General features: G+C 45.1%; 1 protein-coding gene and 1 pseudogene across 1 annotated transcript; one reads left to right on the forward strand and one right to left on the reverse strand.

The window, feature by feature from the left end:
- The window catches only part of LOC146201877 (kinesin-like protein KIF11), a 184,684-nt pseudogene that overhangs the window by 99,948 nt on the left and 67,480 nt on the right, over positions 1-17,256 (reverse strand).
- Positions 11,499-16,433, forward strand: LOC146201882 (malonate--CoA ligase ACSF3, mitochondrial-like). Its single transcript, XM_084587496.1, has 5 exons — positions 11,499-11,505; positions 12,474-12,577; positions 13,364-13,572; positions 15,371-15,539; positions 16,410-16,433. Exons 1-5 carry the CDS (start codon positions 11,499-11,501, stop codon positions 16,431-16,433), a joined length of 513 nt encoding a protein of 170 aa, XP_084443622.1.

Genomic DNA, 17,256 nt, shown 5'->3' on the forward strand with positions numbered 1-17,256 from the left:
AGACGCAGGCCGGCAGACGTTGTTGGCCGGCGGCGTCCCAGGCCAGCTGGATGGCGGCTAGCTGGAGCTCAGGGTCCGAGCAGCGCAGCATGGTCTCCCAGAGTTGCGGCGTCAGATTTAGACCCCTCCCGGGAGAAAAGGGGCAGTCCCAGAGGATGTGTTCGAGGGTCCCTCTCGAGTCACAGTTTGCACACAATTCAGATCTTTCTCCTGGGAGCATATGGCTCACCAGGAGCGGGTGCGGAAATGTCCCAGTCTGAAGGCGACGCCAGGCGACGGCCTGCCTGAAATTTAGGGTAGGGGCTGGCGCAGCAGCCACCCGTCTACTGAGTCTATAATGCTGCAGAATTTCTGTGTAAGATTTGGCACACTCTATGGTCCCCGCTCCAAGTCCGCCCTCTCTGCCACCGGCTCGGTGGTAGAGAAAGCACTTCCGGCGTGTAAATCTGTCAAAAAGCGAAAGCCGCTGCTGGACAGGCGCATCTGCGGAGCGAATAATTGTGCTTTTTTTTTTTGCAACCACGGTGGCTAACAGGCTGTGCAGCGTGGCCGTTGATGTTTCCTCGCCCGCATTTGAGAAGGGCGCTTTAGCTGCCTTGGAAACTGTGATCGCTTTCCTGGAAGCCGCAGTTATAGCTATACCTTGGCATCTGTTCTGCTTGGCTGTAGTATAGTGCTCTAGAATAGAGCACTATAGCTGTAGTGTGTAAGCCATTGGGGGTGGCATTCATTTGTAACCTCTTGCTGTGTGCTCCTAACATAATCAGTGTTTGAGCAGACGAGGCTAGACAGGAACAGCCATTTGGTTGTATTTTGGGCGCCTGTCCCGTTCACTTTTTGTCTGTCCGCGTTGCTTCACTTCCTGTTATGTTATCCAGGCCATAGACCCTGTTCACGTAATGCTGTCGAAGCCCTGTCCCAATTGGTCAGTACATCTGCCAGTCACATTCTGGGGCGAGGGGTTTGGGCTTAGATTTTTGCAGCCCGTTTGGGCCCTGGCCTCAAAGTGCCTCTATATGCTATTGTTGTAATCTCTGACTTCAAGATAACTGGCAAGCCAAAGTGGTCTCTCTCTGACGTCTGGATGAGGGGCCAGCCATACTCTATTTTCTCGGTTGTTTCTGTAGAGGAAAGGGCTGCAGAATTTTCTCCTTCAGAGAACAGCTTTGGTGTCTGCATATCCATATCATCCCTTCCCTATTCCTTTTCAATACAGTAGAGTCAAAGGCACCTTTCTCCAGCATCTCTTTGGTAGGTGGTAGTCGGAAGATGACATATGACTAGGCACCGGTTGATTGGTGGTTAATGTGACGTAACGAGGCCACAGGACAAAACCCAAGTTAGCAGGAGCCGTAGCGCAGTTGCAATTGAACCCACTGGGACCCTCGCATCTCGAGTAAGGTGTGCTACCCCTTGGCCACCTGGGCACATTTGAAAAGATTATTTACAGTGAGGCTTTATATCGATGCCGGGTGGCTTTCCCATTATGTGGTAGCTTGCAAGTGTATCCTAATTAAGATGTGTAGGGTATTAGAATGTGCAAACGAAAGGATCGCAACTTGAGTTGCAGGGTAAAGCCATTAATGCTATTGCGTTAATGGCTTAAAGGCGGAGGGTTGCAGCAGCGGAGCGACTGCTGTGACACTGCAGATGGTTTGAGGTTGCATGATGCATGCAGAAACTGCATTACCGTTGCTCCCGCCTATTTTTAATTCAAGTGGACTCTTTTGCAAGCATCCCGTCCTGGTGATGTTGTGGTCCAGGTGTTCGGCTGCTGTGCCCAAGGGTGCATAATCATATCATGGCCGCAGCGGCCACTTTTTGATGGAGGAGAAAAGCCAGGAGCCCATGTTCTGTGTTGTGTCGGTGCATGTTAAAGAACCCCAGCTGGTTGAAATTTCCAGATCCCTCCAGTCTCACAGCTTGTCACTTTGGGATGTTAAGCCCATAAACCAAACCAAACAATCTGTCACAAGCCTGGCTATGAGTTGGAGTAGTAAAATGAGCAAGCAGCAGCTTTAAGTTCCTGCATGGTTCATGTGGCTCAAAATTGTCTGTTAAATTTCATTATTTAATAGAACCTCAAAAGTCCCCATGTGTGACATTACATGGAAGGTGGGTGCTTTAACGGCAGTTTACAGTGGCTGTTTTGTGGTGATTACAAATATGGCGTAGCTTCTTCGATGGCAGTCTTGAAATGAGCAGGGTCAGAGATTAACGCATGGCTGCTGGTTGGCCATTCCAGTTGCGAGCTGTGTGCACAAAAAAAATAGACTTCTGAATGCAGTAGTGTGGACACGACGCGAGATGATGCTTTTAGAAGGGCCTGTGGGGATGTTCGACGTACCGATTGTATGGGCTGGCTGTCACAGAGTGAACTATGAAAAAACGTGAAAGGCAGAGGATTGAAAATCGGCAATGGAAAAAAAGAGAAGGAAGTTGTAGTTTAAGCTTTAATCAGATATGCAAGAGTATCATCAGTACTTTGAAAGGATGAAGTGAGCAGCAGAGTGCTGCACAGATTCTAGAGCTGTGATAAGGTTAATTTGGTACAGATCAAAGATTGCGCTGGCTTATTCAACTTTAAGTCACATAAGTGTTTTGTCAGTTAATAATTTTAAGAAGGAGCCATGCGCTGGTTACGAAGGTAGCCAATCGTTCAATTAGATGAATTTATTATGTGGTTGACTTGTTAAGTCAATGATAAATCACTGGTGAGGTTAATACCAAGGTATTTAAAAAAGTTAGTGGAAGTAATGGCAGAGTTATTAATTTCATAAGCAGGCGGAGTATGATTTTGGCGGCAGTGGAAAGAAAGTAGTACTGTCTTTTGTAGTATTTAAAGCTGGTTTGGTTTGGTTAGTTGGTTTAACGTCCCAAAGCAACTCAGGCTATGAGAGACGCCGTAGTGGAGGACTCCGGAAATTTCGACCACCTGGGGTTCTTTAACGTGCGCTGACATCGCACAGCACACGGGCGCCTTGCTTTTCGCCTCCATCGAAAAGCTGCCGCCGAGGCCGGGATTCGATCCCGCATCCTTGGGAACAGTAGTCGAGCGCCGTAACCACTGCGCCACCCCGGCGGGAGTATTTAAAGCCATTAGCCATGTTGAGCACCATTGATGTATGCTATTGAGGTCATTTTGAAGGACAAAAAGTGTTGTTGATGTTATAGGGCGATAGAGTACACAGTCATCCGCGAAAAGGCAGATGGTAGGTATTAGTGTGGAAGGCAGGCTATTAATCTATATTAAACGAGAGTAAAGGGCCCAGGTGGAAACTCTAGTGGAAATTAAGAAGAAAAAATGGGCATGGGCAGGACATGTAGTGCGAAGAGGGGATAACCGATGCTCGCTTAAAGTAACAAACTGGATTGCAAGGGAAGAAAAGTGTAGCAGGGGGCGGCAGAAAGTTAAGTGGGCGGATGTGGTTAAAGGGGCCCACAAACACCTCCCGAGCACTCCTCACAAACTATCTCAGTCGCTAGATTATGCTGCGATACACATTTGAACGCAATAATACACGTCTACGTGCAGTGCAGGTCCCACAATCTCATTCGAAAGTTGGCACGTTCTTTCCTTCGACTTTTGCCAGTCCTCCTCCTCCTCTGTGCAACGCTGCTACGTGCATGCGTTTTCGAATGACTATTGGTCTGCTTCTTTGCGACGTCACACAGCCATTAAACTATCGCTTATGCCAGAAAAATCGAAATACGCTTAACTTTTAATTATCAGGAAAGAAAATTAGGATGTTTTGTAGACAGAAACATTTTTTCAAAGCTTTTTTTTCCTGCACTTCCGGTCTCGCGCGCGCACGCGCGCATCTTTGCCCTTCGCGCAGGCACCACGGCAATCGCGGCGCGGTCGCGAGCGGCGATCTCGTTTCAGTTCCTTGCAGTGTACTTGCGGGGCACTTTCCGCCTGTGAATGTTCTCGTTTCTTGTGTCACCCATGCGAAATGAACTTCGAAGTCGGCTTACAGGTTTACAACATTAAGTCGGTGCTTTAAATGTCGGGCCCCAATCCACTGCGCCTTACGTAGTGCAGCAAAATTTCGGAGGCAACCGCTGCTCCGTTCCTGTGTCCACCAAACCAAAATACGCACCTCGGATCAAGTCAAGGCGACAACATACGCTGGTAAGTAATGTGTTTACTAGGTTGAACATAGCGCACAGATAAGCGACGGTTTCACAGGTGCAATGAGTTAGTCATTGTTGTGATGCATCGTTACTGTGGCGGCTATTAAAATCCTACCGTCTTAACCGTTGACTTGATTGCGTGAAACTACTCACGGAGGTTGCATTTTGCCTCGTAGTAAGTTTGTAGGTTATAAACATTTGCCTTATAGTAAATTAGTTAAGACAACTGTACCTACCTGGCTTGGCCGTGCGCGATGCGCGAACCCGTTGCCGGCGTTGGCAGCTTTCGGCCCCCGATACTGGCGCAGATTGCGGGTTCGCATTGTACGCAGCAGCAGCGAATTAAGCGCCCTTACCTAACTTACTGCGAGCAAATAAAAGTTACCGCAATATCAAAGCTCCGTGTGCAGTTTCACCACTACTGAGCGGTTAGGCCGGTGAGATACAAGACGCCGCGGTAAACACGTATTAGCATTCGCATGCTGTATCTGCCCCTTGCAAGGTTTCACATGACGTGCAGTGATGAGGAGGCACCAAAGAAACAAAGAAAACAACTTTATTTCGAGAGAAGGCCTACAGAATTTCTCTAGATAAGTCCTAGAGCATATTCCATTATGTCCTGAGGGTAAACAATTGACGTTATTAAAAAAAAAAAAAAAAAAAACCTCTCCGCAGCGAAGCGTTGTGCTTTCTTAGTTGCTCAGCAGTATAAATTACCGCTAAGAACACAGTATTATATCGCGCACATAATAATAATAATAAGCGCAAGTACACTGTTGTCTTGTAAACTGTGGACCTTAACGGATGCGGAACAGCGAGCCTGTGAAAAGAGAGATGTGACATGGTCACTTGTGAAGTCGGCTCACTTTAATTACTTCCATTTACTTCCAGCTTGACCTCAAGAAGCTGAACAACTCTGATCGGCATAATTATTCGCTATCTAGCTTTACACACACCCTGAACCCACAGTTGCTCTGTCTTTTCTTTTTGTTTCAAGCGGCAGCTTTGATTCAATACTTGAAGGGCCTGCAAGCGGTCGCACACCATGTTGAGTTGCCGGGATAAGCAAACAGCAACATGTTTTGTGTGCACGTTTGCTTGGCCGCAGCCAGAAGCGAAACACACAGACATGGGTACAAGACTGCACTCACTACGACAAAAAAAGCCATATGAAACTGCGCTCCAGTTATTGTTAGTCGCAGCAAACATATTGAAACAATTGTTTTGGCTCCACCGGCCAATGCTGTGCCTCGCTGATGCCAGTCTGTTGAGCATTTGGGTTAAGTATACTGACAGTTGTGCTGTGCAATTGAATAGTCATGATGAAGCACAAATCTGTGCCTGTGTGCAGCAATTAGTTCTTCTTTTGACGTTCTTTCATAGGCATCAGTCATAAGGTGGCGCTCTGAAGCTATGCTTGCAGCTGTGTCTGTGTGTGAAGAGCCCTGAGACCGTTTTTCCGCATCCTGGAGGAGCCTCTGGACGTACGCTGCGTGAAATAGTCATCGTGATTACAACAGTTCACTTAGTTTTTTGTGTAATAATATAAGTAAAACAAAGTTTTAACTTACAAAAAGTATGCTCCATTTTCACTGGAGCGGCACTGAAATGGCCTTTTCTTGATTTTGCCATTTTCACTTTCCAGCCATCCTCTCCTTTCTTTTTCTTTGCCTGGAGCTTAGAAGAATTTTCATTGAAATGAATAACAGCCAGATGTGACCTAAAAAGAAGGTAAATATGAATGAATTTCTCATACTTTGGAAAAAAATGTGTTTCTTGTTGCGTACTAGCAAAATTATGCCAAGTAGAGGCTACTATAAGAAACCATTATGCATTATATTCACATCACTGCAGCAGAGATTGCTTCTATTTAGCTTCTATATCCAGCACCTTTATATCAAATTAAGAATGTGATGCAATGATCTTCAAGCAGCAAAATGAATGTATGACATGGGCTATACAACTTCATATCGTGGATCACCCGTGTTCTCCCTGCTGTTGTATTCTAGGGATCATTATTAGTCCAAGTGATCAAGTGAACCTTGAGCATTCTTTCAGTTTCAATACATTAGCTTCGGGACATTCGAGATGGTTCTAGAGGGGTCGGAAACTTGCGCTGATAACTTCCAGTTCTTTGGGACTGCACTAAGATGAGGAGCACAAAAGAGAGACGAGGTGTTTTTCCAGCCAGCCCTCCATGCTTGCCCTCAACTTTGTGTCATTGCAGTGTCTCAGCTCATGTCATTTCTGTCTGTATGTATTCCTGGTGCACTGTTCTTTATCTCATCCCATCTGCCTATTCTAATATAACAGCAATGACTTTCAATGAGGACCCTTGGTGGCCTGTGCAGTACGTCTATAGCCTCCTGTCTCACTTTTTCCATGGAAGGGGATTACAGAATGGCTACTGCTACCATTCTACCAAATATGTTTTTACCATATTATATGAAGCATCCTTGAATGTCAGAAGTGTGCACTGCAGTCTCCTCCAAATGTATGATAACTACCTTTCACATGGAAGTGTTCCAAGTTTCGAAAAGAAAGACACAAAATAAGTTCAGCTAATTTTACAGCAGTGTATTTACTATCAGGATGGAAGTATTGTGGCAGCTGGCTCATAAGGTGCATTGAGTGCCTACTTTATGCAGAAGTTGTGATTGAGTTACGTGTTGGGCACTTTTTTTTGGCAGATGTTAGGATCGACTCCTGTGAATCGCAATTGTAGGGTGTCATTTTACCTGGCCTGATAACATGAGAGCTCCAGATCAAGCACTGCACTAAAGAGACTGAAGTCAAGCCCAACTTCCATAAAAAGAAGACACCAAATGCGCCCAGTAACACAGCAGCTTCCCCCTCCTCACATTAAAAAAAACAAAAAAAAAAACCTTTGAACTTTTTTTCTCTAAACCTCAGCACTAGACCATGAGAATGACTGTTTTGAGGTGCTTGAAATTGGTCACAAAGCAATTTTTCAGCCCTCCAGGGCTATTCCATAGCACGAACTAAAAGCAATCTGCTTAGTTGCAAGTTCCAATGGGCTGCTTAGCAAGTTGAAGAATCAAAAGGAGCGAAAGGAAATGGAACAAATGATATGAACTTCTGGTTTTCTTTTTCGCACTGTGTTCTATTTCCTATGGTCTCTGTTCCTTTTATAATGACAATATTATGTACATACATTAAAAGCTTCATGCAAGGACTTATTGTTTGCACATGCCTTGCAGAAAAGTTGGACTACATAGTCACACTGGAGGGAAAAATAATGTCTTAGTCTTCTCTTTCATTCAACAAACCTTACTTGCATCCCACCATCCGAGTATGCAATTGATTTGGGAGCAAACTTGATGACAAAGTTGTGAAAAGATTCAAGGGAAGATGTTTGGGTTTTGGGAGACAGTTGTCGAGTGTCAATCAAAAACTGGGAGTTCTTCAGAATGGAGTTCAGCTTCTTGAAAGCACATGAATCTGTTAAAAATATATACATAAAAAAATATATATAAATATTTGGCTGATGAGTTGCAGTGTTGGTGTGTGTTCTAGTCAATCGTAGATGCTGAACCTCCTTACAGCTGCTGCATTGCAGCTGAAAACAGTTTTAGCATCATATTCTCAAAAACACCCCAGGTCTTGTACTACTATATTACGGTGAAAAGAAATCTAAGATGTTGTCGAGCAAACATGCTACACTTTGTCTTCTTTAAAATTGTCAGTATAGGACAGTATGGAAAATCCCATTGTATTTGTGTTCCATACTATAACTAAGCTGCCTCAGTATTAAAATATCTTGCAGTCTCAGCACTCACATTTACATTATTTTGTTTCTTCACTTCATTAAGGGTTTCTTTCTCAGCTATGTCATATGTGAACTTCCTGTTCTGTGCGAATGTATACAAAGTTTTTTCTGTGAAGTTCTATTTGCATTACCTATCTCTTAAATTTATCATTGGTTGACAAATGCCACAAGTGTGAGCCGTGCACCTTCCAAACAACATCAAAGTGAAAACTTTACAAAAAAAAACTATACAAAACAGATTACCTCTGCTCATCCATTGCCTGTTTGCAAGGAGCTAATGCAGGCATTTGATGTATGGTCTATCATGGCCATCACGCTTATCGCGTATGTGGTTCAACAGGCTGCTACATGCTGATGATCAGGTCACCATTACCCTGGCCCAGGGCAGCAACATAGACATGTGATTGTCTGGATCCATGGTTCTATTGCTTCACGGCCCTTTGACCTGCTCACAGCTTCCAACTTCTTAAAAGCAGTATAGAATATTGTTATTACCATGTATTCGCCCTAATTATTAAAGCAAGCAACTGCATGCATCTTTAGTAATGCACCAAGCATCAAAGTAGTGCTGTATGGGCAATTTGCTGCTCTTGCAATATGTCCAGATAGCTGGGTGGTGGGCTGTAGAAAGATGAAATTAAAAACTCATTACATAATAATATATGTCAGCAAATGTACCTCTCTTCACCAATGGTTTGCAACGATAAAACATTTTGTAATTCAATTGTTTGTATTGTATAATGATTAATTTGATTCTTTTTATGTATAGACATGCAAGCAGCACTTGCCAAGGGCACTCTTGGTGAGGCTGAAAATAATTTCTCCTAATAATATGCAGAAATTGTCGCCTTTTGTTAAAGACTGCACTGAGACTCGTTAAGTTGAGGCCAGGCCCCATGCTCACACTATTGGGCACTGCAGCTGACTTCACACAGTTAATATGAATTGCAGCTTGCCAATTTTCATATCGCAGCATTGCCTTACCTCTCCTATTCTTACCTTTTCCCATTGTAGAATATGGTCAGTCTGAATGATAACAACGTTGTACGTGCAGTACTTGGCGCTGTAGCCCGGGGAGTCGCAACGCCCATCTCCTGCGAGGTCCACTTCCATTCCATCCAGCTGGCTGATGATCTGCACCCGCTGTTCCTGGAAAAGCTGGGACAAAAATAAATGTGCATTTGTGAGCCACTTGTAACATTGTGCCGAACTGTGTCACTCGATCGTTGCACTACTGCATGCGCGCGCTGTTCTTTCTTTTTTTATTACGCAAGCTTGCCATAAGGCATATTATAAGAACCCGTGCAAATTCTTTTCCGTTAGGAACCGGAGAAGGCTCTTGCTCTTATTGCTGTCGGTGAGCCATTTGGAGAAGTCCTCTTCCCTTGTTGCGGTTAATCCCCCCCCCCCATTCCGCAGGAAAAATCTAGTTGTGTTAAGTTGTGTTAACTCCTGTCTATGCTCCTGTCAAAACCAACTCTTACACTTCCGATCGGCAGCTGATCGCTTAGGGATAAAGAGGCACAACTTTGAGCGACTAAGCCAGTTCACGCGAGTGATAACGTTTCATTCGCGACCCCCCCCCCCCCCCCCCCCCCCCCTCCTGCTGAAGGGTAAAGCCTCTTGGCACTTTTTTTTTTTTTCTGTTTCCATCTCTTCATTCCTGACTTTCTTTTCTTTCTTCTTATCAACGCCTATTTCGGTTTTCACGTGTTTCTAATTCCTGGCCGCCTCGGTTGGTAAACTTGGACGCGGCTCCATCCGCGCGACATTTCAGGGTGCGCTCTGTACAAACACCACACGGCGTTAAAAAAAGAAAAAAGAAAAAAAAAAGCTACAGGGCGGGAGTCATGCTGCGATAATAATCGGGCACCGAACAGAGTCTTTTTGCTTCCTGTCGGCGCGCGTGTTCGCCGTTGCAGTCAGCTGACGCCGAACCGCGGCTGACAAACTACACCACAGCGCACAACTACGCAGTCCCCTTCTCCTCATCCCCTTCCTTCTTTTTTTTTCTTTACAATCGATCGTTATCTTTCACGAAGGGGCATCATATAGTCAAAAGCAAGAGGAACCTAAACACGGAGGTTTCAAGGTTCGGGCAAGGTGCACGAGAAAGTTTCCCTCCGCAACGCCCGGAAGACCGCTCTCTGCGATCTCGATTCTAAATTTCTAGTCTTTCGCTAACATCTCATGCCCTTGCTGCGGTACGGATATTATGGACCCCGAGCTTGAAAAGCGACTTCGGCGAATGAGTACCGAGATGGGACTCGACCCCCACAAGTACACGCCGCTGAAGAATCCGCTGCTGAACCCCGACGATAGTATACGGCTTATATGGGTGCATTGGTGCGTGGGGTCGACTAGCATAACATTAAAAAAAAAATAAAATCCCATCGTAAGCTCGCCACTGGTTTATTTTGAGCAGTGTAGTTCACAGTGATCATGACAAATCTTGCTATATGCATGCCACAACGCCGAGCAAGATCGCCTGAGTTAAAAAAAAAAAAAAAAAAAAAAAAAAAAAAAAAAAAAAAAAAAAAACAATCCACTCTGTACTGTAATAACGCGTCTAAAGCTAATATTATCACAATCTTTTCATTTTACACTTACCGGCAGGGTTGGAAGAAACAGCGTTGGTACCGCTCCTTCACGCAGACTCAGTCTTGTTGGGATTTCCAAATCGCGAACCACATATCCGGGTAAACCAAACGTAGATGAACGCTGTCTTCACCGATGCTGGCTATCCGATGATCTGTAGCCACTGTTTCCGGAGGTTGGCGTTTTGAAGCACTTGATGCAGAATGTTTTTCCTGCCGTCACTAGCAATACCTTCGCAGCCAGGGACTGCACACTGTAACAACCTCCCGCTCATGTCCCGTCAACAACAATTCAGCGCTTCGATAACTGCCTTCGCGAACTCAAGAGAGTGACCAGTCTAGCCCAGAACTGTTCTGCACCCGTCGCGCACACGACGTAACACAAAATCAAAGGTGAGGTCAACGCCAGGGATGTATAGCGTGGCAACAAAACTTGCGAGTTCTTGCCGAAGGGCAATGACGATGAAGCAGACGACAAGAGGCCCCCGGCGGCGCGTCGGCAAGCAAGCGCGACAAAACGGAAGTTGCGGCGTGTGGCGCTAAGCAAAAAAAGTAAAAGCGCAGATGCGTCAGTTGTGACGTGTCAGTGGGCGAGGCCTTGGAGGAGGGCCAGCCTTTGCGCGCGCTAAAAAGTTGAAAAGAGGAGGAAAGCCGCGAAGGCGCAGATATTCAAAATTTGATTGCAAATAACTCTGCTTCCAAATGCCGCATTTAAAAAATTTTTGCGGGAAGGTTATCTTACATCGACATTCTTTCACATACTAGGCATAGGGAAACTGTATCGCTAAGGCTGTTTTGGATGCTTGAACTGAAATCCTGTTATCAGCGTATGGGGGTTAGGATGGCCTTTCCTTCTCTATCACTGCCTCCTCTGTTCTGTTTACTAGATATTGTTTTAAACTGGGGTCTCAGTCACTGAGAAAAAAACACCTGCGAGAGCAATCGCTTACCGCTACTCGGAACCTAACCATCACATGGAAGGCGAGCGAAGATGGCGTTTGATGAATTCTGGTATTAGTGGGAAGTTTTAGCTTTGTCTTGGATACCTAATAGAGAAGTATTGCTATGATTTTGATGTGGCCATCAAATCGGGAACCTACAGTTCAAGCGCCGTAAGGGACTCATTTTTGCGCCTTTGTATGGTTGCTGCGTTTTTACTTTTTTTAGTCGTGATCAGCTGAACGACACTTTGTTCTTAGTGCACTTTGTACCTGTACCTAATAAATTAAAATTGCATAGCTCAGCAAAATTAATTGCATCATCCTTACCAAGCGCTATCCAGTAGTGAGAAGATATTAGGGTGCCGTCGTATGTATTTCCCATTTACGCATTTCATGACAATGTTTCCAATGAAAGTCGTAAATTTGCTATTCTGAATGTAAAAGAAAAAAAAAGCTCCTCTATGTTGATGAATTCTATGCTTTGGTTTTTACTCGCTTTGATAAAGAGCGCTCAGTTTCTCAGGTCGCAGTTCTGGTTTGATTTGTGGAATTTAACGTTCCAAAGCGATTCAGGCTATTAGAGACGCCATAGCGAAATGCTCTGGAAATTTCGACCACCTGGAGTTCTTTAACGTGCGCTGACATCGCACAGCACACGGGCGCCTTACTTGCACAAAAGTGGCCACCGTGGCCGGGATTCCGCATCCTTCGGCACAATAGTCGAGCACTCTAACCAGCACACGGGCGCCTTACTTGCACATACCGCAAGTGTTTCGCACCAATGGTAAGCGGTAGCTGCGTAAAGGTATACTGAAAGCGTACAAGATTTATGTAGGTACAACTTGGGCAGTATAGGCAAGAATGTTGTGTCGCCGCACGCGCACGTTGGCCATTTATTTTTATTTTGTTCGCTGCAGGAACCTTCAATCAGTGTCAGTGCTGGATATTCTGTTGCATAATAGGGGACTAGGACCATCATGCGTCAAATATAGCGTGTCAAATGCGCAGGAGAGCTGCGCTACCAGATCACCGACAGTGACAGCACGCACCTTTTAGTAGAACCAGCCCTGGTCGAAAAGGCTGCGCAGGCATCTGCTGATTTGCCACTGCAGGTGAGAGTGCGAAGAGCGCCGTCTAGCAAAATCGCCGAAGTTCGAAACTCTTGCCGTTTAAAATTAAGCATCATGCCCATAGCGCGTAGATGTGACCAACTTGAAGGGACACCTAAAGTGCCTTCAGGTTTTACGCGGGTTTCTCAGAGGCAAGTTCAGAAATGTTATTTTCATCGCTCAAACGTCCCAGACCATTTCTTCATCCTCTGTGTAAGGGGCACCAACGTTGTGTTTCTAACTATACGGACCCTTTAAGGGCCCGGCTCTGAACACAGAGAACTGAAAGCTTATTGGGATACCGTATTATTACCAGTATTAACAGCTTTCACACTCTTCACATTACAAGTACGTGGCTTTTTGTTGTTACACATAGCAAACGGTGGTAATATTATATTTCCCTCATTTAGCCTCTTAGCCTCCAAAATAATTCAGCATAAATTATGATGGCGTCTATCAACCACTTCACGCATCCCACTGCATTGTGGTTGATTGACAAGGCAGTTATTAAACACGTGAAGCCACACAGGACTTCTAGACCTGGTAAAATTTTGAAGTGACAAAAATTAGTGGCATATACAAAAGGTTGCATGATGTTCTCTTCAACTTTTTTTTTTTTTTTTGAAATGTAACTGATTTACTAAGCTTATAAGAGCATTGGCCGGACATTCACTCTGTTTAGAGATGCCAAAGCATTTTAATATTTTTAATTCCATTACGTCAGTTGGACTTCTAGAACAGTGTCGTTAACACTTTCTCGCTTTTCTTTTCTTTTTTTTTCTACGTTAGGGCCGTTTCACTGTGGGCTCCATCCCCGCAGAAGGTTTCGTGTTGACGGGACCATTTTCCACCATCGATGAAGCCACCTTTGAAGAGACGTCCGTGCAGGACCCACGAGACTGCGTCCTGGCTATCGTCTATACATCAGGATCCACGGGATTACCCAAGGGTGTCGAGCTGACCCACCACAGCTTCTTAGCAAACATCGGAATGTCGAGGTACTTTCGAAGACTCATTTTTGCCACAGTTGTGCTCGATAGATGATTTCATATGCCCTCTTCTTCAGTGTAAAATGAGGCACTGCATCTCCTTAGGCTGTAATCTGCTTCCAAATTCTTTTCTGTGAAGTAATCCCAAAAAAATGATACGCTCTGTTGTTTCACTTCATAAAAACGTGTGCGTGGTCATTGGTCATGATCGTAAATAATTGCTTGGTTTTCGCGGTAATGAGTTCATCTCTATTTTTGAAATCCTCATCTGTAATCACGACAGAGTTCGCTGAGGGTTGCTAGACGCCGATTTTGTATCTTTTTCTTTGAAGCTATACTGATTGAAGCCTTAATCAGACGTGTTTACTATACTACCTGAAAACTTCTTGCGGAGCATACAAACAAAGCTGCAGTAGTACATGTGGTGCTTTACAAAATATGCGGGTTTCATTTCCCAAAGCATTCTTTACTTTAAAGCGCGGCGCTGTCTGCAGTGCCTGGTCAAGTCATAATGACCAACTCTGCCAACTTTCTAAGGGAGCCTTGTAGATTTGGCCGTGTATAAAGGGTTTTTCAAATGTGGTAATATCAGAGCAAGGAGGAAATAGCGCAGAACAATCGCCCTAATTGAGTTGTACATCACAGCAGTTCGGTGGCACATGTTTAAAAGACGCCCTGTGGAAATAGGCAATTGATATGTGATTCTAAAGGAGAAAAGAGGGCGGGCGCGAGGGGGGGGGGGGGGGGGGGGAGTGGAGGTCGAAGAAGCGGTACCTAAAGATAATGCAGAAACGAGGTTTGAAGGATGCTGCATAGAAAATTCTTTGCAGTAATTTGTTTACATATTGTTAGAAACTACTTGGTGATTACGAGAGTGACATGGTGACATGGTGCAACAAGCCGAAAGCCTGAGTTCGGAAAGCGATTTCGTCTCTGTTACGAACGGCCCAGGCATTCAGGATTAAATCCCGGCCTCAGCGGCCGCTTTCCTGTAGAGGCGAGAATTTAGGCGCCCAAGTTCTGTGCGATGTCAGTGTACGTTAAAGAACCCCAGGTGGTCGAAATTTCCGGAGCCCTCTACTTAGGTGTCTCTCATAGCCTGAGTCGCTTTGGAACGTTAAACCCTCTGAACCAAACCTTTGTTACGAACGTTGCTCGCAGACGCCGGGGTTAGCACGCGTTTGCCGCGTAACAGTTTTATCTTGGTGACCCTGGCCCGAAACAGTCTCGACAATTAATACAGCGTTTCATTACAGTTGTTTGCTCCTCCTGACTCCCGTGCCTGATAGCCGGGCTCCTACGTCCGTCTTCGTTTTCGTGCGTCTGCGTCCTTCTCCCCACTGCCAATCCTTGGGTGACGTGTCGGTCTGCACAAACCTGAGCGAGTTGCACGTTTTTCCCTCCAGAGGCAGGCACGGTACTCACTGCAGCTTCTGGTGGCGCGGACAGAGAGGCGAGAAAGCATCTTCCCTAAAGAGCGCCAGTCACAGGATCACTCGCTCAAGTAGGTGCGGCAAGGAGTGAGTGGTTACGCATCGGTGTTGAGCAAGCAAAAAGCTTGGTCATTTTCTAGGTATCTGGCCTTTATATATTGTGGGAGCGTACGGAATTGAATATGGGGGTCGCATATATGTTTCTCCGGGACATCGCGCTAAGAGCTACGGCTATAAAGTCGCCAATTAGAACTAGTTACGTCGAGACTTCAGCTTCCTTTAGGCTCGCAATCAAGGAGGGTTGGTTAGTATCGTGCTTCTTGTAGTGGTCACCCGAAGGATAATTATGGGCTGCTTGACGTTTCCTGATGTAGGTGGTCCTTTCCTTGGGATGGCTCTGACGTCGTGCTTCTGCCTACACCTATCACACACGGTAGCGGCCTCCTGACCGTCACTATGAACGTGTTTCTGGGCATAACCAGCGTCATAGTTCCGCCCAGTCAGAGCCTGTCGGATGTCTCCAAGGTGATAAACGAGCACAAGGTAACCGAACACTGCCTCATTTGTAATACCTTCTCAGTTCTATTCAGTAGCGTAGAGAGTATACACTAGCATTGTTCAAGAGCCAAGCAGGCGACAGATTATGTTCCGCTCTGAATATAAAACCTCGCTCAAAGCGCTCGTCGACCTTGACCGGCGAACAGGACGTAATCGGGACCCATATTCAGTGTTTAACAACATATGTATATGTATGTATATGTTCGTTAGATCGATAACTTTCTTTAAAAAGAAACAAAAACTATTTTCTATCAGAGTATCCTCGGTTGATGAGCGTAAACTATTGTTGTGAAGTGTATGTCACAATGTCAAATTATCTTCACTAGGCCCCTAACGACGCATATATGGAGAAAAAAATATGAAAGTATATATTTAATTTCGTTTCAATGCCAAAATTATTTCGGTCAAACTATAATGAACACATCAGCTTCAATATGAAAACCTCGTTCAGGGCTATCACATGATTTTTTTTTTTAATCAAGCCACTGATTGGTGCTTTCATTTTTTAAAATCAATTTACTACCCGACCAGAGGAGACTTGGTCAGATCTGATTTCTGCATCACTTTTCGAGATTTCCGAGATATTCAAGGATTGAAATCTATAGAGGCTGTAGGTAATGCATGTGAATTGTTTTTGCGCTAGCATTCAAACTGATGGCGTAATCGACGATTAAACCTCGAGCTTCTCCTCACAGCACTCAGTATGCAGAAAAGCTTGATAATGACGTCGCGGACGGTAACATTTATTATTAATCCTTGCCTTCGCTCACTTCTAGCAGTGCCTTTTCTGATGCTGCCGACAACGTCTCCAAGGCATTGCTTTTTTTACTTTTCAAACCAAGCGTTTCCATGCAGGAAATGTACTGGTACCGTCAATGACGTCATCATGCACCCCCCCCACACATAGCTGTGCGGTGCAGAGAAGCCTGATAAAGATCGCGGTTTTAATCGCTAATTGCGCCACTGATTAAAATGCTATCAAGACATTTCGTATGCTTAAACTGCAAGCTATAAACATTCGACCCCTCGAAACTCATCGAAATCTAAAACCGGTACAGTTTCCCTTTAAATATAAACTGGCGTGCTGCTCGGATGGATTGAAAATATTCTGTAGTTCTCGCGCGAATAGCAGATGAAGGATGTCAAGAGGGAAGGGGCTCGCTGGGCTGATACCTGCCACCATACATAGGGTAGCTGGGTGCGACTCCATCCAAAAGAGGCTGGTTTTTATATTTACCAGCCCTTTACCTAAACGAAGAATAATCTGATATGATTCGGTCGTCCGGTTCTAAGGTGCGTTTACTCACACAAATTTCTTGATCGGCGTCGGCTGTAAGGGACACCACAGTGAACAGCTCCGAATATTTGGGCTACATGTATTTCTTTGGCGTGCACTGACATCGCACAGAACACGAGCGCCTTGTTTTTCGCCTCCATCGAAAAGTGACCGCCGCGGCAGAGATTTCACCTCGCGTCCATGGGTTCAGCAGTCGAGCGTCGTAATCACTGAGCCAACGCGGCGGGTCATACTAATATTTACTTTTCTCCTGTTTTGTGCTATAAGCCGGCCCGTTAAAATGTGGTTACCAAGAATCGTTCATTTTTTTTTTTTTTTTCATGACAGCTCCCTGTGTCTTTTATAGCCAGCGTCCTGTTCATGGCAGCATAAGGTTCGAGATACGCGAAAATGAAGATGCACAAA

The sequence above is a fragment of the Amblyomma maculatum genome, chromosome 1 (assembly GCF_055883805.1).
Source record: "Amblyomma maculatum isolate TAMU_Amacu chromosome 1, ASM5588380v1, whole genome shotgun sequence".
In the NCBI taxonomy this organism is placed as follows: Eukaryota; Metazoa; Arthropoda; class Arachnida; order Ixodida; family Ixodidae; genus Amblyomma; species Amblyomma maculatum.

Bases quoted from the DNA above. Each gene is read 5' to 3' on its own strand.
- LOC146201882 (XM_084587496.1), top strand. The intron at 12,578-13,363 runs GTGAGAGTGCGA...TTTCTACGTTAG, and splicing joins CTGCTGATTTGCCACTGCAG to GGCCGTTTCACTGTGGGCTC. The intron at 15,540-16,409 runs GTAACCGAACAC...GTTTCCATGCAG, and splicing joins AGGTGATAAACGAGCACAAG to GAAATGTACTGGTACCGTCA.